The following is a 19,257-nucleotide window of genomic DNA, read 5'->3' on the forward strand; positions in this document are numbered from 1 at the left end:
AAGAGGAAGGGAGGAAATTTAGAAATTGGCAGCCAATAGCACTGCTGAATGCACACCATAAAATCCTGCCAGGTCTGCTCTGGAATTGGTGATTCGCCCCAACCATGTGTGCTGTATGGATCAGGATGGTCTGAGTCTTATGCTCCTCAGGGATACAATTCCCTTTGTGCAGGACAGGGGTTTGGACACCTGCCTCATCAGCCTGGACTAGGAGAAGACCTTTGACAGGATATTGCACATGTACATGTGGGATGTGTGCCCCAAAACAGGCTTTGGGGAGGGTATCTGCAATTAGGTCCAAGTGCTCTATACTAATATTGTGAGCACAGTCTCGATCAGCGGGTGAGTGTGAGAAATTTCCCCATCAGATGGAGTAGGCAGGGCTGCCCACTCTCTCCTGCCTTGCTTGTGTGTTGTATAGAGCCTTTTGCTGAGTCCATCAGGAAGGATATGAGCCTGAGAGCTGACTATTCCAGGCACCGGAGGCTTGTGGGTCAAAGGCTCCCTGCACGTGGATGACATCACTGTTTTCTGCTTGGGTTCATTGTCAGTGCTTAGACCCATGAGCATTGTTGACCAGTTCAAAGTGGCCTTTGGAGCCAAGGTAAATTGAGGCAAGAGCGAGGCCATGTTCTTTGGGAACTGGGTTGACTGATCCTTCATTCCCTTCACCATCAGGACAGATCACCTGATGTTGCTGTGAATATGGTTTGGAAGGGATGGGGTGCCCACAGAATCGTGGGCGGAGTGCATCACCAAAGTGAAGCAGAAACTGGCCCTTTGGGAGCATTGCTCCCTCTCCATTGTGGGTAAAAAGTTGGTCATCACAAAAAGTTGTGAAGCACTCTCTCTGTAGAAGTGATTCACCAAGATCTGTACAGCTGCAGTAAAATATTCTCACCCACTTTTGGGGGTCAAGCCTTTCTCTAATTTCATGTTTGCCAATGACTGCGCTACATTTTGGATCCATGGCTTTTGAATCCTCCCTGTCCTGAGTGGCACCACTTTCTCCACATTTTTTATATTTTTATTATTCATTCACTGGATAAGGGCATTGCTGGCTAGGCCAGAATTTATTACCCATCCCTAACTGCCCAGAAGGCAGTTAAGAGTCAACCACATTGGCTGTGGGTCTGGAGTCACATGTAGGCCAGACCAGGTAAGGATGGCTGTTTCCTTCCGTAAAGGACGTTGGTGAACCAGATGGGTTTTTTCAACCATTGACAATGGATTCATGGTCATCATTAGCCTCTTAATTCCAGCCTTTTTTTATTATTGAATTCAAATTCCACCATCTGCCGTGGTGGGATTTGAACCCAGCTCCCCAGAATGTTATCTGGGTCTCTGGATTAACAGTCCAGCGGTAATACCACTATGTCATCACCTTCCCCCTCATCTTTAATGATATTTGCCTGTAGGTCCACACTGCAGCATGTAATTAGATTCTCTAGTCAGTACTGAAGTGCAACACTATCCTTCTGAAAATGTGTTAAATTGCAGTTCTGTTTACATGGAGAAGGATGTCAAAAACACTACAACACTATTTGTAGGAGAGAAAGGCAAATTTCTTGGTATCCTACCAACATTTAATTGTCAATTTAAAGATAGGCTTATTTATCATCAATGCTGCTTGAGGAACCTGGTGTGCAATAATTACATTAAAACAGCCTTTCAAAAGTTATCAATTACCTGAGGTGCTTTAGATAATCTCAAAAGGGGAGGAAATAAATTATTAACAACTAGCTGACAAAGTTTGATGATAAGTTAGGAGCAAAATTGGACAGCCTCACAGAACAGGCGTGTGGACTGTGATGTGATTTGATTCACCCTCATCTATTCCTTCACGTGCAGGCAGCATTAAACCTGCTGCTTAGGGGCTGTACACCACAGCAGGGAGCCTATGCTGTGCAAGGTTAGCACCATCTGAAGCCAACCCATACTCACAGAATGCACGTGTACTTAAGTTTTTTTTTGTGGGGTGGGGGGTGCAGGTGGAGAAGAGGAGAGAGAGTGCTTAAGTGATTGTCTCTCCACCACTCGGCTAGGAAGCCCAGATTCAAGTCCCACTGCCTAGAGGTATTTAACAGGACCTCCACCCCCTGCTGATCAGAGGGTAATTGATAATCAATCATTGCAGCCTGCAGTGTAGACCTGAGGAGTTGGATTGGGAAATCTAAAAATGTTCAACAAGCTGCTGAGTGGACAAAGTGAGGGTGAACTTCTCTTCAAAACATCTTGTTTCAATCGAATTCTGCAATTTACAGCCACCCTTCCAGAATTTGTTTCCCTGGAGTGTTGGAGGCTGAGGGGTGACCTTACAATGGTTAAAAAATCAGAAAAGATGAGTAGGCAAGGTCTTTTTCTGATGGTAAGGGAGTCCAAAACTGGAGGGCATAGGTTTAAGGTGAGAGGGGAAAGATTTAAAAGGGAACTGAGGGGCAGCTTTTTCACTGAGTGGTGTGTGTATGGAACAAGCTGCCAGAGGAAGTGGTGGAGGTGGGTACAGTTACAACATTTAAATCTCATGGGTAGGAAGGGTTTAGAGGGATATGGGCCAACTGCTGGCAAATAGGACAACATCAGAATTGGATGTCTGCTCAGCCCAGAGAAGTTGGACCGAAGGCTCTGTTTCTGTGCTCTGTGACTCCGTAAATTCCCGTCATGTCTATCTATCTGTCATTAATCAATAAGACACAAATGAGGCCAATGGAGTTCAATATCCCTGGACATACAGACCTGCTTAACAAACATTTGTTCCAGGTCTACAGTGGGGCAGGGGGCGTGGCAAGTGGAGAGAGATTTCCATGATAGGTTTTCTTAATGATTTTATAGCAGCAAATATCTGTCTATTGGTCTTTTATTTACTTCTTAAGCTCAATGGTAACCTCTTCCCTGTCAGAAAGGCATTTTAAGTTGGCTAGTGCTTCCTCAATGGTTGTTTTCTCCCATAACTCAGGGTAACATTCTGCCCATCCCTCTAACAGCTGGTGACGACAGGTCCTACCTATGTTTTCAACACAGCCTTTTTCACTACGGATAAACCTCATTTCCCTTTATACATACCTTGGTCATTCCATGGAGGATATCTGGATATTCTGGCAGACTTGTAACCAATAATCATTGACACACCACCTAGCAGTCTGGTGGACTTGACTTAAAGCAGCTCTTAATGCATTCACAGTTTTCTTGTTCAGAACTCTCTCGTAATTAATGAGAGCAGACTCAAGCTAGTCAGCAATCTTCTGTTCTTGCTTCCCATATATTGAGATATTGCTATTGTAGATCATGTTCCACATATGTTCTATTTTGTTTTCATACTCGTGGGGGAATGCTGGTCAATCAACTCAGAGCTGCCTGTTTTTCCCAGTTTGTGATGTGCCAAGGCTTTGTGGTCGGCCCCCACTCTCTCGTTGGAACACCCAGTAGAAAAAGATGTTCTGACTTCGGGATTCTTAAAACACAATGGATCCTTTAACTGTACCCAAGACCATTTCCTTTCATTTGCAGAATTTCTCAAACTCAAAAAGAGGAATTGAACCAATGCATGACTAAGCATGTGCAAATGGCTTGACCAAAAGTTCTTGAAAAGGGCTTTTGGTTATTTTTGCCACTCATGTAAAATAAGAGCACAGTAACTGATTTACGTAGCATACAGCAGCACCCACAAAACACATCTCCATTGTTTCACACAATACTTTATTGACAGTACAAATATGCTCCTCCTGAATTCGTCTTTCTACATCAAAATACTTGAAAGATACAAAGCGTTTCCTTGTTCCAAATAAAAACAAATTACTTATGGACATTTTCACTTTCAAAATAGGCTGCCATAGAAAATATTCGGCTTTCAAAAAAGGATAAATAAAGCATTGCTGTCTTGCTCTGTTCTCAGTGACTGATGGCCAAGACTATACCTTGGAACGTCTGATGTGTTTGGAATCTCTGCAGTAGCTAACTTGCTTAGCGGTGCCAATAGCTCTGTTGTACTATTCGCTCTTGTCTTCATTTTGATAGTGTCGATACTCTGGCTTTAACTCCCAGGTATTCTTGTGAGTGCCCTTCACGTTGTAGATACCAATTTCCCTCAAAATTTCCTTTAGATAGGTCTGTGGGTAAGGGAGGAAATCAGAAAACAGTTAAATTGGATACCTGAGGTCGTGTATTATGTACACTCTCATAACCCACCAAGGCTCCTTCGACTGCACTGTCCAAACCTGCAACCTTTACCATCGAGAAGGATAAGGGCAGCATCACTATCTGTAAGTTCCCCTCCAAGCCAATCACCATCCTGACTTGGAACTATCTCACTTTCGTTTATGGTTGCTGAGTCAAACCCTAGAACTTGCTTCACAAAATACACTGTGGACGTACCTACACTTCAAAGGACTACAACAGTTCAAGAAGACAGCTTTCCACCATTTTCTAAAGGTAAGCTCGTCCATCTGTTTAATTTGTGTTTCTCTTCGCTGAGAAAGGTACAAGGAATCTCCCAGAAAGAGAGGCTCAAAGGAGTAGAGAATGAGGAGTTGAATAAAGTTTATATTAATAAAAAAGGTTTTGTTGGAGAAATTAATATGTTCCTGGGGGACCTGATATTCTATGTTGCAGACCATTGAAAGAGGTTGCAAAAGTGGAAGGGAGCAAATGTCAAGCCAATATTTAAGATGGGAAGTTGAGAGAAACAGGGAAGTGCAGACCTATCAGTCTTTTATCAGTAGTAGTGAAAATGCTAGAATCTATGATAAATCATAGAATTCCTACAGTATGGAAGCAGGCCATTCGGCCCAGCAAGTCCACACTAACCCTCCGAAGAACATCCCACCTAGACCTGTCCCCCTAAACCGTTCCCTGTAATCCTGCACTTCCCACCTACTAACCCACCTACTCTACACATCCCTGAACACTACAGGCAATTTAGCATGGCCAATCCACCCTAACCTGCACATCTTTAGACTGTTGGAGGAAACCGGAGCACCCGGCAGAAACCCACGCAGACACGGGGAGAATGTGCAAACTCCACACTCAGTCACCTGAGGGTGGAACTGAACCCGGGTACCTGGTGCTGTGAGGCAGCAATGCTAACCACTGAGCCACCACGCCACCCCATCTAAAGAATGGGTTTATGAATGGGGAAATTGATGAAACTGTTGGGAGTATTTTGAGGATGTTACTAATGGAATTGAAAAAGGAGTCAGTGGATTAGTATTCTTCGATTTTCAGAAGGTTTTTTGTTAAAAGCTCCCCATGGGATAGTGGTTAGCAAAATGAATGTGCACGGAATAGGGGATCACGTGCTGGTATGGATTAAGGACTGGCTAACAGGCAGAAAACAGGAATAAACAGGTTTTTCTCACATGGAAGGTTGTGACTAGTGGGCTACTGGGACCTCAATCAGTGATTTGGACACGAGAACCGAATCTAATATTTCCCAGCTACGGATGTCACAAAGTTAGGTGCCCAAAACTACTTTGAACAGACTTGGTTAATTAATGTGGTTACCCACTTTGGCAGGAAGAATTGATGTGCAAAGTATTTCTTAAATTAGTAATTGTAGACATACAGAGAGACCTAGCTGCCCTGGTCAATAAGTCACCAAAGATTAATAAATGTATGTGGAAAGCTATTGGGAAGGCTAATGGTATGTTGGCTTTTGTTAAAAGAGCATTTGAGTACAGAAGAAGCTACATCTTGGTCCAGTTGGGTAGAACCTTGGGTTAGATCACATCTGGAGCACTGTGTGCAGTTTCAATCCCCTTTTAGAAGGAACGATATTATGGTCATAGAGAGAGTCCAACAAAGGTTGCCAGATTTGCCACTGGGATAGTGGGACTGACCTACGATGAGAGATTGGACAAACTGGGCCTGTATTCCTCAGAGTTTCAAAGAATCAGAGGTGAACATATTGAAACTTCAAAATACTTATAGGGATAACCGTAGTAAATGTAGGTAACATGCTCCCCAGGCTGGGGAATCTGAAACCAGTGGACACAATTTCAAAATAAGGGCGAAGACACTTTTGACTGGGATGAGAAGAATTTATTTTACCTAAAGGGTTGAGAATCTTTGGAATTCGATCCCTCAAAGGGCTGTCGAAGCTCAGTTATTGATTATGTTTAAAGTGGAGGTTGATTGATTCTAAATACCAATGGTGTAAAGTGATAGTGTGGGGAAAAGGCATTCAAATGGACAATCAGGAGGTTCTCAGAATGAGAGAGAGAATTGGGAGTGAAAACAGAAATTATTTTAAATGGTTGTCAAATTAGTTACAAGTAGAGAATAGGTTCATGATAATCACTAGGAACAGGGTAATGTAGCAATATTTTTCGCACAATGGACTCCTGAAATATGAAACAAGTAGCTATTGAGTCAGACTAGGGAAAAAAAAATTGAATGAGTAGTTGACTCGAAACGTTAACTCTGTTTCTTTCTCTATAGATGCTGCCAGACCTGCTGAGTTTGTCCAGCATCATTTGTTTTTTCAGAGATTCAACCTCTGCAGTATTTTGCTTTCATTATTAATAATGCAAAGGGACATAGGAAACGGCAGCAATGTATTTGAACAAATGGCTCCAATGGAAGGGCTAGTATCACATGATGGGGTGAAGAGCTACTTCTGGAGCTGTGATTCATGTTACAATGGCCAGCCATGAAGGACAAATCAGTCTGGCACAACATATCCTCAAGGAGAGACCATAATTACCAATACTACACACATAACCATACAAACATTGCATTTTTAATTTGTAAATGAGACGTTGCAACAGATGAATTCAGGAAGACTTCTAAGATTAGGCCGTGACTCACAGCTACAAGCACTGGTATTCATTAAAAAATAAATGACTCTGAATTAGCATGTAAATGCTGGACACTACTTAAAAGAATCATACAACAATTATACAGAATTACACTACTTCCGATCATTATAAATCAGAACATTTAGTGCAAGTAACACTGCATTAATGTAAATTACACAGAAAAGTGAAATGCCTCTGGATTAAGAGAAGTTGGTTGTGCTGCATGCAGTACAGGGATTCATATAACCAAAGGTTCCACTAGATTTCACCCACTGGGATGTGCTATCCCACACCCTGGGTAATAGCCAGCCTGTACAGACATTAGCTCCAGTCCGCCAACTCCCTCAAACGTAAAATTATTCTGCCCATGTTTAATCCTTGCACAAACCCATCCCTCCCCATCACTTTCTTCTCCTACTGCTCTGCACCAGCCCAGAATTTTCTGCCCCACTCACTCCAGTTTCTATTGCACCTGACCATTTTTTTGCTGACTGTACTTTGAATAGCCTAGGTCTGACTTTCAGGAATTCCCTCCCTGAACTGCACAACCTTCAAGACCCTGCTCTGTGACCAATCTTGTCATTCCTCTCACCTTTTCTTTCCTGGCAATGATTCAATAAGCCAAATGACCACTTTCAACGCTGTATTTTTCTATAGCACGAGGGGACATAGCTTTAAATTGAAGGGTGATAGATATATGACAGATGTCAGAGGTAGGTTCTTTACTCAGAGAGTAGTAAGGGCGTGGAATGCCCTGCCTGCAAAAGTAGTAGACTCGCCCACTTTAAGGGCATTTAAATGGTTATTGGATAAACATATGGATGATAATGGAATAGTTTAGGTTAGATGGGCTTCAGATTGGTTTCACAGGTCGGCGCAACATCGAGGGCCGAAGGGCCTGTACTGCGCTGTAATGTTCTATGTTCTATGAGTCAACTATGTTGAAGGCAAAATATAAACACAAGCTGTTGCTATTTTTGTCGTTTGATTCCTGCTGTACTGACCATAGCCACCAAGTGGCGCAAGAATCTTGTACAATGGTGTCATGGTTAGTCACCAGTTCAGTTAGCAGTCCCTGAAGATTAATTTTGAATAGGAAACATGTGGCCACACATTGTTAGTTGGTGGAAAGTTTTTACTTCCGGATGGGCTCTTGCAGTGCAATGGTAGTGATGCTACCTCTAAACCAGAAGGCCCAGATTAAACCGCCCTGTCCTGGCTGAGTATCACAGCCTTTCCAAACAGGTCAATTAAACTAATCTTTGGACCCTTTTGGTAATGTTGCTGTTGACCATTTCAAATGTACAAAGCATGGAAAGTGACGAAATGAGTTGGAAAGGTTTAGAAAGTAAGGTCAAAAGTTTCTTTTTTAAAACATCAACCTGTTTAGACAAGTTATGAAACACCTCACTGGCAGGGGGGGGGACATGAATCCAGGGAATACTAACACTGCACCACAAGAGTAAATTCAAACACTAATCTTGGGTGAAAACTTCAGTTCAATTTATATTTGCCAGATTTATTAGTGTGTGTCATTTGACTTGCTTTCTGTACATGCTTAATTAATGCTCCTAAATCTAAATTAAACTATCATTTCTTATCACAAATTATTGGGGAAACTTATAGAAACCAAGGAGAAGTTCATTGTGTGTTGTCTCCCTGTATTTGTGCCGTTAGCTCAGGCAGGAGAGGTGATGAGTGCACTGTAGAGGTGCAAAAACAAATACATTATTTCATCTGATAGGTTCAACTCATTGTGTGGATTCACACGGGTTAGGATACATCAGTGTAGGAACATTCAGCAACAAGCATTCCAAACATCGTCCATGTGCCTCTCGAACAAAGCAAGGGAACAGTCATGCTGTAGGTTCCAATAGTTTATGTGTTCAACCTAAATCATGGGCCTTTGCGATTTGCGATTTGCAATTTGCACTCTCCACAGCTTTAAGCTTGATTCTCACAATGAAAACCTTGACTTTCAGGTTAAGATGGTTAAAATACTGCACCAGCATGTAGTTGGAATATTTGCCACATTTGTAAAGGCAACAAAAGCCAATAATTTTATAATGATATCACCCCGAGGCTGTTAATGAAAAGCTTCAAATTAACAGTGCTCTTTAAATGCAGCAGATGGCACTGGTGGACTTTGAGCTGCACATCATTCCCTTTTACTTACAACTGGCTGCTTGGTAATATCCACCAGATCCTTGATGTTGTAGTACTGGTGTTTCTCAAAAGCTGAAAACAGCATATCCAGTACTTGCTGCCTATCAGCCCGGGCACGTTTCCCATCTTCCTTCTTCTTCCTCTCGTATTCAATCTAATGAAAAGCACAGTATTAGAAAATGAGTGTTCATACTGTTTTTTTTATTCTTCCATGGGATGAGCATCATTGGCTAGGCCAAGTTTATTGCCCATCCCTAACTGCCCAGAGGGCAGTTAAGAGTCAACAACATCGCCGTGAGTCTGGACTCATGTAGGCTAGACCAGGTAAGGTTCCTTCAGGAACAAAAGCAGAAGTTGCTGGAAAAGCTCAGCAGGTCTGGCAGCATCTGTGAAGAAAAAATTCAGAGTTAATGTTTCGGGTCCGGTGCCCCTTCCTCAGAACCAGGTAAGGTTCCTTCCCTAAAGGATATTTGTGAACCAGATGGGTTTTCTGACAATCGACAATTGATTCACGGTCATCATTTGACTCAATTCCAGATTTTTATTGAATTCAAATTCCACTATCTGCTGTGACAGGATTTGAACCCAGGACCCTACAACATGACCTGGATCTTTGGATTAACAGTCCAGCGATAATACCATGAGGCCATCACCTCTCCGAACAGTAAACCTCCAGAGCAGAAATCTTCAGGAAAACCTGCAAAGGTCTCTTCATCTCACTATTACAGCACAACAATGACAGGACGAGGACAGGGAGCTGCCCAGTGTTACTAACATTAGGATATATTCTTATTCTCTTTCGTTCCCCTTCAAGATTTGCTTATTCTCTCAAGTTCCCACAAGTGATGACCATGACTATATCTCCAACAAGGCAACTCTGCAATTACTCCAAGGAGACCCCATCAATGTCCAGCTCCTGGCCTGTCTTTGGAAGCAGGCTGCCTGCTTTCTGGGCTGTAGCAAATGTATAGACTATGGAGGCAGTCACTGGAGCTGCTGGAGAGATCAATCTCAGCACAGCCCGAGCTCTTCCGCTTCCAACAACTTTGTTTCCCTAAACCCCCTCTCCCTCTTAAGTTTGATTTCTAAACTGGACTGATGAAAGGACAACTGTCTATGGCTTCTGGCCCAGATGCTGGGTACCCTGCCCAGCAGGCTACCTTTCACTTGTGATCCATGCCTGCAAGAAGGGGGCTTCTGAGCAGCTGAGCCAACTCTGGGGGGTGGGGGTGAGGGGGTTACCTTCCCTTAATTAGGGGGAGTGAGGATACACCTCGCAGCAGAATCTTCGGATCTTACTGTTTGCATGTCACTGACTTGTCTGGCTGAACCATACACAGAATCAGTCTAAAATCAAGACAGCCGTGTCAGGAAGCACCAAGCAAGGAAAGAGGCCAGATATTAGCCTTTTCTCAATTTGACAGGATTTTTTTGGGGAACCTGTAATCAATTTTGATAATGATACGAAAGGCGAAGCAAATTGAAGAACCGGCTGAATTCCTTAAATCCAACGTGCTTGGCCGTCATGCGATTTATACGGAAAGTCAGCACTCTTGATTTAGTGTCTATTATTGACACTGTGGGCCAGATAAGCTCCCTATCAGTAGCAGCACCCTACCATTGTTGCTGCACCAGGCCAGCTTCTCAATCCTATTTGCTCCCAGTGTCCTGTGGTCAAACAGCCACTATAACAAAAACTAAAGGTGTGACATGACTTTAAGACCAAGATAAATCAACACAAGAGAAAAGGCAGGGATGTGGATGTGGATGTGGGGAATGTCAGATCAGACTCAAGCAGCTGAACACATTACACCTGTTCTTATTTCTTATGGAGTCATACAGCACGGAAACAGACCCTTTGGTTCAACCAGTCCGTGCTTACCATATTCCCAAACTAAATTAGTCTCACCTCCTGCACTTGGCCCATATCCCTCCAAATATTTCTTATTCTTAAACTTATCCAAATGTCTTTTAAACGTTGTAACTGCTCCTGCATCCACCACTTCCTCTGGCAGTTCATTCCACACACGAACCACTGTGTAAAAAAAAAAAAAAAAAAAAAAATTGCCCCTCATATCCTTCTTAAAACTTTTTCCTTTCACCATAAAAAATATGCCCCCTGGTTTCGAATTCCCCTACCCTAGGGAAAAGACCTTTGCTACTCCCCTTATCTATGACCCTCATGATTTTATAAACCTCTATAAAGGTCACTCCACAAGCTCTTACGCTCCAGTGGAAAAGATCCCAGTCTTTCCAGTCTATTATTATATCTCAAACCCTCCATTCCCACTTATGGTCTTATTTAATAAACTTCAAGAAATAAGAAATGAGACAGTAAAACATTAGAGCAGAGGACAGGTTAGGATATGTGATAAATGTTTTCTTTTAATTCAAAAACACAGAACAAACTGGATGAACGGCATGTGCAAATTCAACTTGGAGAGTAATAACTGGTGTTCAAACATGTCCAAAAGGTGGTCAAGACTGGGAACAAAATATACTGAGGCCCGAAGGCTATAAAGGTCCACAGGAAATATGGAGAAAGAAGTAGAAAGAGCAGCCTTAGTGACAAAGGATGAAATTACTTTCATAACAGAAGTAAATATAGCAGGAGGTTTGCATGCAGTGGTAACTTTGTGGGTCAAATTAAATCACTTAAAAGTGAAAGACAGTAAGAGATATGCACAAGTCTCCTGGTATCTGTGAAACAGTGGATTGTATAAAGACAGAGTTTATTCAAGCATATAGCAAAGGCAGGGTAATATACACGGGGAGTTTTATTTGTAGATTGGGATAGGCAAACTAGCACTTGTCAGAAATATAATGAATTTCCTCAGTGGGTTTAAGTTTCTGCAGCAAACTTTTCTAGTGCCAACAATGGGCTAGGTTGTCTTAGATTTGGGAATGTACCACAAAGCTTGATTTATTTAACAACCAAATATCGTGGGAACAATTTATCCAAGATTGATCGTGAAAAGATTGCTTTCAATAGTGTGTGTGAAAGGAAGAAATGGAAAACAGTTGCTACAATTTCAGATTTAAGAAAGATAGCCTCCAACAGAATATACTTGAGATGGTCCATGGTAAAATGGGAAAATTTTTCAAGAAGTTAAATGATAGGTAATCGGTGGGCTCAAAAAAGAACCAGTTATACACAACAGGTTTATACCCCGAAAAGAGCCCAAGAGCTCTACCCAGTAGAAAGAAAACACAGCCAAGGTCAGCTGAGTAGGTAAGAGACAATATAACATTAAAATAGAAGGCATACAAAAATAACAGATTTTGGAAAATGTAAAAGATGCAAAGAACAGCAAAGGATGTCAACACATAGTAAGGGCTACAAAAAGGGAATATGAATATTGTAAATCAACATAAAAAGATTTACAATTACATTAGGAAAAAGATCGCAGTCACGAGCAGTGTGGGTCTCCTAAAGGCTCATAATAATGTTGTTGCTAATGAGAATTTAAAAAAAAAAATCAGGCATGCTGAATAATTACTTTGCATCAGTATTTACTGCAGAGGAAGAGATCAACATGAAAAAGAAAGACATTCATACAGCACCTTTTATAACCAGGAGTTATCAAAACATTTCAAAGCCAATGAAATGATTTTGAAATGAAGTCACATATATGGGAAATATAGCTACAAAACAAACTCCCACCGACAACGTGACAACGCCCAGATAATCTTCTGGTATTGGCCGGGACACCGTTATGTTCTTCAACATAGTGCACTGGGACCTTTCACATCCATCTGAGGAGCATACACTCGTTCAGTAACACTCTGAAATCTTAACCTTGATGTGTGTGTTCATGTCTCGGAGTGGGACTTGAACCCACAACTTTACAGCTCAGTGTTGAGGGGACCAACAACTGAACCATGCCTTACACATGCAGAAGCATTCTGGAAACTAATAATCAGGGCTGGAGACTCATCAAAATTATTGTAAGCAAAATAACCATATTGAAGAGAACAATGGCTTTTTACAGTGTCTAGGACTTAGGGCATGTAGAAACACAGCAACCAAGGTAGGCCATTAAGCACCCTGGCCCACTCCCTGAGCTTACACACTAATTCACCTGCACAGAGACAAGGGCAAAACGACACAGATAGAGATTCACATGCACCATATCCCTGTCACTTGTACATAAATACCTGTTTTTATAAAAGCACTATTAACATATTCTTTACAAAACAACACTTCATAGCATGAGTATTAAAATATTGCTACTTAGTTTGGGACAGTCTGTGATAACTAGTCCATTTGAAAAAGGGATCCTTCAACCAAAAATATTTGGGAGATGGTGATCATCATCAATAAATGTTGAATCACAGTCTCCAAAAGAACTTGTATTTATGTAACACTTACATAACAACAATGTCCCACCTGGGCATTACAAAAGTTGACACCTAGCCACATAAGGAAATATTACAGCAGATAATCAAAACATTGGTAAGAGGTAGGCCTTAAGGAAGAAAGTGAGGGAAAGACGGGGCAACGTGTGTATTGAATGGAAGGGGTGATGAGGACACTCCAAAGATCCTACTGGGACACCGATAATCTCACCCTGCAAATCAGACAATGTGCCACATCCCTACACAGCATCTCTGTCGACTTCCTAAACAGGTCAATAGTTTGTCTACAATTTAGCTTAAAAGCCTTTAGGAACACAAGACTTAATCTGTCATTCAATAAGCTCCTAGCTGATCTGATAGTGATCTGAACTCCATTTTCATGTCTGCCTCAAACAGGCTGAATTCTCTTGCCTAGCAAAAATCTAACTCTGGTTTAAATCAATCCGATGAGAGAGCCTCAAATGCTTTCCAGGGAAGAGAACGTATAGACTAACAGTCCTTAGAGAAAACGAAAAGGTTACAGGTGCTTATGACACACTTTATCAAATGCCTTCCAGAAGTCTATATAAATAGTATCAAGAGACACTCTCCTGTCACTACTTTTGTCAGCTCTTCAGCAGGGAGGAACCTCCATATTACAAATTCACACTGGCTCTCTCTGATTAGCTGGATATTTGCAAAGTGTTCAGTTACTTCACCCTTAACTGGGGCATTTTACTGACAATAAATGTTTTGATAACTGCCACTTGGTTTTCCTGTGTCAACTTTCTTAAATAGCAGAGAGAGCTGAGCAATTTTCCAACCTATGGGAATAGTTCCCATGCCAACAGATCTATAGAAATCTAATTAGCATCTGTGATGTACTCCATCTACTTCCTTACAAAGCCAGACACTTCAAGGGTAAACATTTCAACATATGAAGGGTAGGAGGGGCGTTTGGACCTCTCTTTGACAACTGGTAATGTTTGCTGGCTTAATTATTAATTCTGATGTTAGCAGATTTTTTGTTAATCAATGAGTTAATAAGGGATACAGAGCAACAAAAGGGCCATCAACAGTGCTACCAAGCAGCACTTGCTTAGCAATAATCTGCTCACCAATGCTCAGTTTGGGTTCCACCAGAGCCATTCTGCTCCTCACCTCATTACAGCATTGGTCCAAGCATGGATTAAAGAGCTGAACTCTCGAGGTGGTGAGACAAAAGTGACTGCTCTTGACCTCAAGGTCATATTAATCACAGTGTGGCATCAAGGAGCCCGAGCAAAATTACAGTCAACGGTACAAGCACAGAATGCTGGAGAAACTCACTAGGTCTGGCAACACCTGCAGAGAGGGAAAAACGGAGTTAACATTTCAACTCCAGTTCATCTTCATTATGAAGATCAATGCGAATCGGGGAAAAACTCTCCATTGGCTAAAATGGTTGTAGTTGTTGGAGCTCAGTCATTTCAGTTTAAGGACTTCATTACAGGTGTACCTCAGGTAGTGGTCCTTGGCCTAACCACCTTCAAAAGAACATAAATACATAGGAGCCGATGTATGTCATTAGGCCCACTGAGTCCTCTCCGCGATTCAACGAGATCATGGCTGGTCTGAAAACCCACAACTCAACTTCCTACCTTATCCCCAGAACTCATTCCCTTACTGATTAAAAATAGATTTAACGACTCAGCCTTGACAGCCCTTTGTGGTAAATAATTCCACAAACTCACTACCTCCTGACAGAAGAAATTTCTCTTCATCAGCATCCTAACTGGGTTCAGTCAGAGATTATGTCCTTTGGTCCTGGACTCTCCCACAAGGGGAAACGGTTTCTCAGCATTTACCCTCAAGTCCCCTAAGCATCTTATGTTTCAATATGGTCGCTTCTCAAACTTCCAAACTCAAATAGGAATGGAGGCCCAATCTACTCAACATGCCCTCATAAGAAAATCCCTCGATACCAGAGATCAACCTAGAAAATGTTCTTTGGACTACTCCAATGCCAATACATCTTTCCATAGTTAAGGGCACCAAAACTAGGTGTGGTCTGATTAGTGTCTTGTATCGTTTTAGCAAGACTTCCCTATTGAAATACTCCATTCCCTTTGAAATAGAGGTCAATATTCCATTTCCTTCCCTATTATCTGCTGAACATGGATGGTAGTTTTTTCAGATTCATGGATGAGAACTCCCAAATCCCTCTGTACTGCAACTCTCTGCAGTCTTAATCTATTTAATTGATATTTGATTCCTCTATTTTTCATCACATTTCCCCACATTATATTCCATCTGCCAAGTTTCATGCACTTAATTAATCTGTCTGTATCTCTCTGTAGACTTTGTGCCATCCTCATCACTCATCTTCCCAACTATTTTTGTGTTACCTACAAACTTGGAAATAGTATATTCATTTTCCTCATCCACTAATAGTAATTAATATATATTGTAGATAATTGCCGTCCCAGCATCGATACCTGGGGCACTCCACTAGTTAAAAGGTTGCCATTCTGAAAATATCTCCCTTATTCCAACTCTGTCTTCTACTAGTTAGCCAATCCTCTCTTAATGCTAATATAATACCCACAACACCATGGGCTCTTACCTTATGTAGCCACCTTACATGCAGTACCTTATTGAATGCCGTTTAGAAATCAAAATGCATTACGTGTACTGATTCCCTTTTATCTATCCTGCTCGTTACAGCCTCAAAGAGCAGTAATACATTTGTCAGGCATAATTTCTCCTTCATGAAGCTATGTTGGTTCTGCTTGATCACATTATGTATTCTTAAAGGGTCTAAGATTGCATCCCTTATAATAGACTCAAACATTTCCCTATGATTGATGCTCAGCTAACTGTCCTGTCGATAGTTAACCTGTTGTCAACTTCCCTTTTGGATAAAGGTCCTACAGTGGAAGTTTTTCAATCCTCTGGGACTTTTCCAGAGTCTCAGTATTCTTGCAAAATTATTACCAGTGCATCCACTATCTCTGTACCTACTTCCCTTAACGTCCTAGGATGCATCCTATCAGGTCCAAGTGACTTATTGGCCTTTAGACCAATGATTTTCCCTAGTACCTTTCCCTCTGGTAACACTTACAGTATTTATGTCCTTTCCCTTTTTGCTCTTTGATGATTTTTGCTCTTACTGTTATACTGTTTCACTGTCAAGACTGATGCCAAGTATTTGTTCAGCATCTGTCATTTCCTGGCCTCCAGCCTCTTCCTCTAAGGGGCCAGTGATCACTTCAGCTTCTCTTTCTTCTTATATACAAGTATTTAAAGGACCTCTTATTGTCTGTTTTGATATTATTGCTCAGTTATGCTTAAAATTTATTCTCTTCCTCGTCTTTTTGTTGGTTTTTAAAATGTTACCAATTTTCTGGTTTACCACTAATCTTTGCCACATTGTATGCTTTTTCTTTCAAGTTGAGGTGGTCCTTAACTTTTTGGTTAGCCACAGCTGGTTTACCTCTTTCTTGAAATCCTTCTTCGTCACTGGGATACATCTTGCTTGAGTCATGAACAATTACCTTAAATGTCTGCTCAACTATCTTTTCTGCTAGATTCCCTTATCAGTTCAATCTGCTCTGCCCTCATCTCTTTGGAAGGCTTAGCACAGTTGTTTCCGATCAAAGCTTTTCCACTCTCAAACTGAGTGCTAAATTCTACCATGATGTGGTCACTGTTCTTTGAAGGGTACAATGAACAGTACAGCACAGGAACAGGCCCTCTGGCCCACCCAGACTGTGCCTTTCTAGTTAGAATTACTCAAAACCTTTTGTCTCTATGCAGTCCATATCCCTCCATTCTCTGCTGATTCATATATCTGTCAAGATGCTTCTTAAACACTGCTCTCTATCCACATCCACCACCTCCTCTGACAAAGTATTCCAGGCACTTACCAATCTGTGTGGAAAAAAAAAGCTTGCCGCTCACATTTCTTTTAAACTTATTCCCCTTTACCCTAAACCTATATCCCCTAGTAATTGACATTTCTACCCTGGGAAAAAGACTCCTACTATCCATGCCTCTTATAGACGTTTACAAAGTTATCAGGTTGCCCCTCATCCTTCAACGTTCAAGTGAAAACAAACCAAGTTTATCCAATCTCTCCTCATAGCTAATCCCCTCCAAATCAGGCAACATCCTGGTAAAATGCTCCTGTACCCTATCTAAAGCCTCCACATCCTACATTGTGGCAACCAGAACACAATGTTCCAAATGTGGCTGAAGTAAAGTTCTATACTGTTGGGGCTTTTAGACTGTTTCCACCAGTGTCTTCTTCCTCTTGCTATTTTTGACCTCCACCCATATGGATTGTACACCTTCCGATCCCCTTGGTCGGCAGCATTCCACAAGATATCCACTCCCTCTGCCAGCGATGCATAGTGGCAGCAATGTGTACTATCTTGAGATGCACTGCAGAAATTCACCAAATCTCCTTAGACAGCACTTTCCAAACCCACCACCATCAGTACCTAGAAGGACAAAGGCAGCAAACAGAGGGGAATACCACCACCTGCAAGTTCCCCTTCAAGTTTTCAGGGATGTGTAGATTAGGTGGGTTATAAGTGGATGAGTCTAGGTGGGATGCTCTGAGGGTCAGCATGGACTTGTTGGGCCGAAGGGCCTGTTTCCACACTGTAGGGATTCTAAGTTACACGTCATCCAGACTAGGAAATGTATCGCTGTTCCTTCAGTGTTGCTGGATCAAAATTCCTGAATTCCTTCCCCAACAGCTGCGGGTATATCTATACCAAATGAAGTGCAGTAGTTCAAGGCAACAGCTCACCACCATCTTTTCAGAGAAAATTCAGGATGGGCAATAAATGCTGACCCAGCTGGTGAAGCCCACATTTTCTGACAATAAAAGAAAGGGAGCAGACTAGACAGTAAATAGAGTAAGCTTGTTCCACAAGAAGTTTTAAAAATCCTCATTCTGCAACTCCATGGCAAGAGCTCTCCTCATTGTGAAGGAGCACAAAGAACAATTTGAAGGAGGTTTGATAAGTTGTAGTGCAACTGGTGTATGTAAACACTGCTGCAACTGTACATCACGACTGAATTGAACGAGTTCTATCGGATGGGGTTTCAATTAAGGCAGCTACTTCATTGTGGATGGTGTTGAGCTTCTTGAGTGTTGTTGCTGTTGGAGCCACACCCATCCAGGCAATCCTCTGGCTTGTGCCTTGTAAAGTGTGGCAGGATCGGAGAAGAAAGGAGTGCTCCTCAGGATCAGAGCTCGAAAACACAGAAACAGACTATTTGACCCAATGTATTTGTGCCTGCTCACAAAGCATGGCTAACCCACCTAGCCTGCACATCCCTGGACACTGCGGGCAATTTAGCATGGCCAATCCACTTAACCTGCACATCTTTGGACCATGGGAAGAAACTGGAGCACCTGGCGGAAACCCACGCAGACACAGAGAGAATGTGCAAACTCCACACAGTCACCCGAGGGTGGAATCGAACCCGGGTCCCTGGCGCTGTGAGGCAGCAGTGCTAACCACTGAGCCACCGTGCTGCTCCCAGACATGTTGAGATCATACTCAGATCACACTCAGATCACTTATTAATATTTCTAAAATAATTATTTTAAATCTGCGCACCTCATTCTTGATTCCTTTCACAAGTGGAAACATTTCTCCCTACTTAATATGTCCGCTTTTTTGAGTTTGAAAACTTCAATCAAATCTCCACACAGCCTTCTCTTCTCCAAGGAGGACAGTCGCAGACTGATTTCGGTTTAATATAAAGGGTACCTCTCTCCGAATTGCTTGGCGAGGGAGCACAGCATGTTTTGCAGAAGTCTTTGGTGCTATTGCTGGAATGTCATCAAGCCAATAGCCTTTGCATTATCCTCTGCTTTCAGTCATTTACTAATATCACAATGAGTGAATGGAACAGAATGGGACCCGTACATGTTGGGATCCCAACGAGGAAATTCAGA

General features: G+C 42.0%; 1 protein-coding gene across 2 annotated transcripts in view; it reads right to left on the reverse strand.

The window, feature by feature from the left end:
- Nucleotides 1–3,679: 3,679 nt before the first annotated feature.
- The window catches only part of LOC109937412 (general transcription factor IIF subunit 2), a 103,072-nt gene continuing 87,494 nt past the window's right edge, over nucleotides 3,680–19,257 (reverse strand). For both annotated transcript variants that reach the window (XM_048602904.1, XM_048602903.1), the window contains 2 exons: nucleotides 8,971–9,114; nucleotides 3,680–4,106 (listed from right to left, as the gene is read on the reverse strand). In XM_048602904.1, coding sequence (XP_048458861.1) covers nucleotides 3,987–4,106; nucleotides 8,971–9,114 — 264 coding nt within the window. In that variant the 3' untranslated portion in view covers nucleotides 3,680–3,986. The remainder of the gene's footprint in view (nucleotides 4,107–8,970; nucleotides 9,115–19,257) is intronic.

Source organism: Rhincodon typus, chromosome 11, assembly GCF_021869965.1.
Source record: "Rhincodon typus isolate 14 chromosome 11, sRhiTyp1.1, whole genome shotgun sequence".
Lineage (NCBI taxonomy): Eukaryota > Metazoa > Chordata > Chondrichthyes > Orectolobiformes > Rhincodontidae > Rhincodon > Rhincodon typus.